We start from the raw sequence: 3,788 nt of genomic DNA on the forward strand, positions 1-3,788 counted from the left end.
CAGGATGGTCTCGATCTCCTGACCTCGTGATCCGCCCGTCTCGGCCTCCCAAAGTGCTGGGATTACAGGCTTGAGCCACCGCGCCCGGCCTAAAACCCAGATCTTCTAACTCTGCAACCTCCTGTCACTTATCTGATATCCTCTTCTGTTCTCTCTTGCTTACTCCTCTCTAATGCCAAGAGTCTCCCGCTGTTTCTCAAACACACCAGGCATACTTCTACCTCAGAATCTTTAGAAATAGTGCCCAGAATTTTTTTAGACCAGATATCTATCCAGATATCTTCATGGCTTACCAAATATCACCTTAGTGAGGCCTTCCCTGATTATTCTATTAAAATTAACTACCCCCCAATACACACACACACACGTACGTACACACATAAATACCCCCAATCTGTTTTTGTGCTTTATTTTTCTCCATAGCACCTATCACTGTTTGGCAAATCATGTATTTTATTTGGCTGTATTGTCTCTTCCCCTCCTGTTAGATAGCCTGGTACACAGTAAATGTTGAATGAATGATTTGTTTTCATTATACCATAGCCCACTCCTATTTTATTTGTTTATATTTACATTTATTTTTATTTTTTGAGACAGGATCTCACTCTTTTACCTAGGTGGGAGTACTGTGGTGCAATTACAGTTCATTGCAGGCTTGACGTCCCAGGCTCAAGCCATCCTCCCGCTCAGCCTCCCGAGTAGCTGGGACTATAGGCATCCACAACCATGCTTGGCTAATTTTTTAAATTTTTTGTAAAGTTGGGGGGGTCTCACTATTTGCCCAGGCTGGTCTCAAATCCCTGGGCTCAAGTGATCCTCCCACCTCAGCCTCCCAAAGTGCCGGAATTACCAGTGTAAGCCAGCACACCTGGCCCTCCCTTCCATTTTTAAAGCATAAAGGCCTTTAAGTTATACATTTATGTCACTCACAGTTCCACAGAGGCTTGGTTCGTAATTGAAGATGAAGATAGACTTGCAAATCAAGAGAGGGTATGGAGAGCCTAACTTAAGGATCCCATTCCCAGATCCCAGGTATATTGATTCCATGACCACCAGCAGGTCTGTCCAGGACCTTGATTTTTCTTATTGGTAAATAGGAGGTAGTTGCATGTATAAGGTGCTTGATAACATCATGGTTTGCTTGTTACTTGGCATCATGGTGGCCTGAGGCTCTTGGAGTCTCCATCCAAGGGCTCATTAATAATGGAATGAAAGCTCTCCTGATTTAATGCAGTGGTGCCAATTCTCTGGACTGGTAACTGCTGGATTGTTTCCATCCATTCATGCCCAAACCATTCTAGTGCCAAGCCCTTGACTTTACTAAAAAAATCCTTCCCCTCCTTAACAGCTTCCCCTTAATTGCCATATTTGGTAAATAGTCTCTTGGAGATACTGATCTGACTGTTTAGTTGAGTTCAAAGGGCCTCCTGATCCTGAAACTGATTTTCTTTGACTCTAGTACAGCTAAGTTTTTTGGGTTTTTTTTTTTTTTTTTTTCCGTCCTGTTTTTCTTTTTATTGAGTAGGGCTTATTAATATTGCAGTTGTGGGGAAGAGTGGATAGTTGACCTCTGGCTTGGAAACCTTTGATTTTTTTTCTCCCCAAATTACTTATTTCAATAATTAGCTGTTTGTCTTTGGGCACATTCTTTTTGTTTTGTTTTGTTTTGTTTTTTTGGAGATGGAGTCTCGCTTAGTTGCCCAGGCTAGAGTGCAGTGGCGTGATCTCAGCTCACTGCAAGCTCCGCCTCCCGGGTTTATGCCATTCTCCTGCCTCAGCCTCCCGAGTAGCTGGGACTACAGGCGCCCGCCACCACGCCCAGCTAATTTTTTGTATTTTTAGTAGAGACGGGGTTTCAGCGTGTTAGCCAGGATGGTCTCAGTCTCCTGACCTCGTCATCCACCCACCTCGACCTCCCAAAGTGCTGGTATTGCAAGCATGAGCCACTGCTCCCAGTCCCAGAATTCTTCATCTGAGAAAGGGTTTCTGTGATTTTAACTGCTATTGTAATAGGAACCAGTTGATTCTGAAGAGTCACCTCTTTTCCTGGAAATATTTTGGCTGTGCGTTAAGAGGAACATTATTTTCTCCCACGCTGGTGACTTTGGAAAGGGGTTGTCATCAGGGCGATGAACTTGGTCTGGGACTTCCTTCCTTCCCCATGAACTGGGCCCCCGGATCCTCTGTTGCTCCTGGGAGGGGCCTTGGGAATGCAGTTTACCCTAGGCCAGGACATTCTAAGACATGTGGAAGCCATTGGTCACATCTGCCAGCCACAGAGATGAGTTTGTAAATGTCTGTTTCAGTGTTTCACAGCTTCTAGTGAATGACTGTTGCTCCCATACCAGATTCTGGTGACCTGACCTTAGGCTTGACAGCTGTGGTGGAGACTTGGGTTGACTGAAGCCTACCTTGGTGTGTTGGAAGAGTGATTGCTTAGTGCATGCCTTTTACAGCCCATTTTGCAATAGTTCTGGCTGCAGCCCTGCCGCTTTGACCTTGTGGGCCAGATTTCCTGGCTCCTCCGTTGGGATGATGTTCTTTTCCTCCAGACACACTTAGAGGGAATCCTGACAGTTGCATCAAGGCTGATACAGATTCTCACCACACTTTCTCTTTTGTGCTACTTAGTCCCACCTGCCTTTTGAATCTCTTTTAGAGCTCTGAGCTCTTCACCCTGACCTATGGTGCTCTGGTCACCCAGCTATGCAAGGACTATGAAAATGATGAAGATGTGAATAAACAGCTGGACAAAATGTGAGTGAGCTCCTTCACAGGAGAGACAGAAATGGGGCCTCCCAGCACATTGAGTCTACATTGTCCTTTAGAGCTTAAAACAGGGTTCTCTGTCTTTCTCAGCCAACATTTTGGGTACATTTCTCACTAAACTCATTTACTGGGATGTTTTTGAGATTATCCCCATTTTCCCTTTACCACCAACAACCTTATGTTCAAACAAAAGACATTTAGACTCCATCATAATCTCTTCTGTAACTTCCTTCCCAGGGGCTTTAACATTGGAGTCCGGCTGATTGAAGATTTCTTGGCTCGGTCAAATGTCGGGAGGTGCCATGACTTTCGGGAAACTGCGGATGTCATTGCCAAGGTCATTATTCTGGGCCACCTGTCCATGCTGAAGAATTGCTGCTGGGAGGCACTGCTTACCACTCTTTCTAGCTCCCTTAGAGAGCCTTTAATCTCCCAAAAGACTGGCTAGGCAGCTCTTTGGGTCAAAAAAGCGTTCCAGGTCATTAAGGAATAGCATAGATTATTTAATCCCCATGGATTAAAGCCCCACTGAAATAAAAGCCTCAGCTTTTCCATTGTGTAGGTGTAGCAGAGTAGCATGGGGGCAAAGAATACAGATTTGATCGGGCGCGGTAGCTCATGCCTGTAATCCCAGCACTTTGGGAGGCCAAGGCGGGTGGATCATGAGGTCAGGAGTTCAAGACCAGCCTGGCCAAAATGATGAAACCCCGGCTCTACTAAAAATACAAAAATTTGCTGGGCGTGGTGGCAGGTGCCTGTAATCCCAGCTACTCGGGAGGCTGAGGCAGAGAATTGCTTGAACCCAGGAGGTGGAGGTTGTAGTGAGCCAAAATCAGGTCACTGCACTCAAGTCTGGGTGACAGAGCGAGACTCCGTCTTAAAAAAAAAAAGAATATAGACTCACAAACCTGACTTTAGTGCCTACTAGTTCTGTGTTTTTAGGTAAGTTATTTTAAATTTCTTTAATTACCAGTGACCTCATCTTTTTTTTTTTTTTTTTTTTTTTTTTTCCTTGTCCC

At 45.0% G+C, this 3,788-nt stretch overlaps 1 protein-coding gene across 6 annotated transcripts in view; it reads left to right on the forward strand.

Annotated features, from left to right (window-relative positions):
* TRAPPC3 (trafficking protein particle complex 3) overlaps positions 1 to 3,788 on the forward strand; it is an 18,591-nt gene that overhangs the window by 11,523 nt on the left and 3,280 nt on the right. For 4 of the 6 annotated variants that reach the window (XM_011955318.1, XM_011955317.1, XM_011955316.1 and 1 more), the window contains exons 2-3: positions 2,660 to 2,757; positions 3,007 to 3,106. The exons of 1 other annotated variant lie outside the window; for it this stretch is intronic. In XM_011955318.1, the coding sequence (XP_011810708.1) occupies positions 2,756 to 2,757; positions 3,007 to 3,106 (102 nt within the window). In that variant the 5' untranslated portion in view covers positions 2,660 to 2,755. Of the gene's footprint in view, positions 1 to 2,659; positions 2,758 to 2,970; positions 3,107 to 3,788 lie in introns of all 6 variants that reach the window. One more of the 6 variants, XM_011955315.1, reaches the window with a different exon arrangement.

The sequence above is a fragment of the Colobus angolensis genome, unplaced genomic scaffold (genome assembly GCF_000951035.1).
Source record: "Colobus angolensis palliatus isolate OR3802 unplaced genomic scaffold, Cang.pa_1.0 Scaffold4, whole genome shotgun sequence".
In the NCBI taxonomy this organism is placed as follows: Eukaryota; Metazoa; Chordata; class Mammalia; order Primates; family Cercopithecidae; genus Colobus; species Colobus angolensis.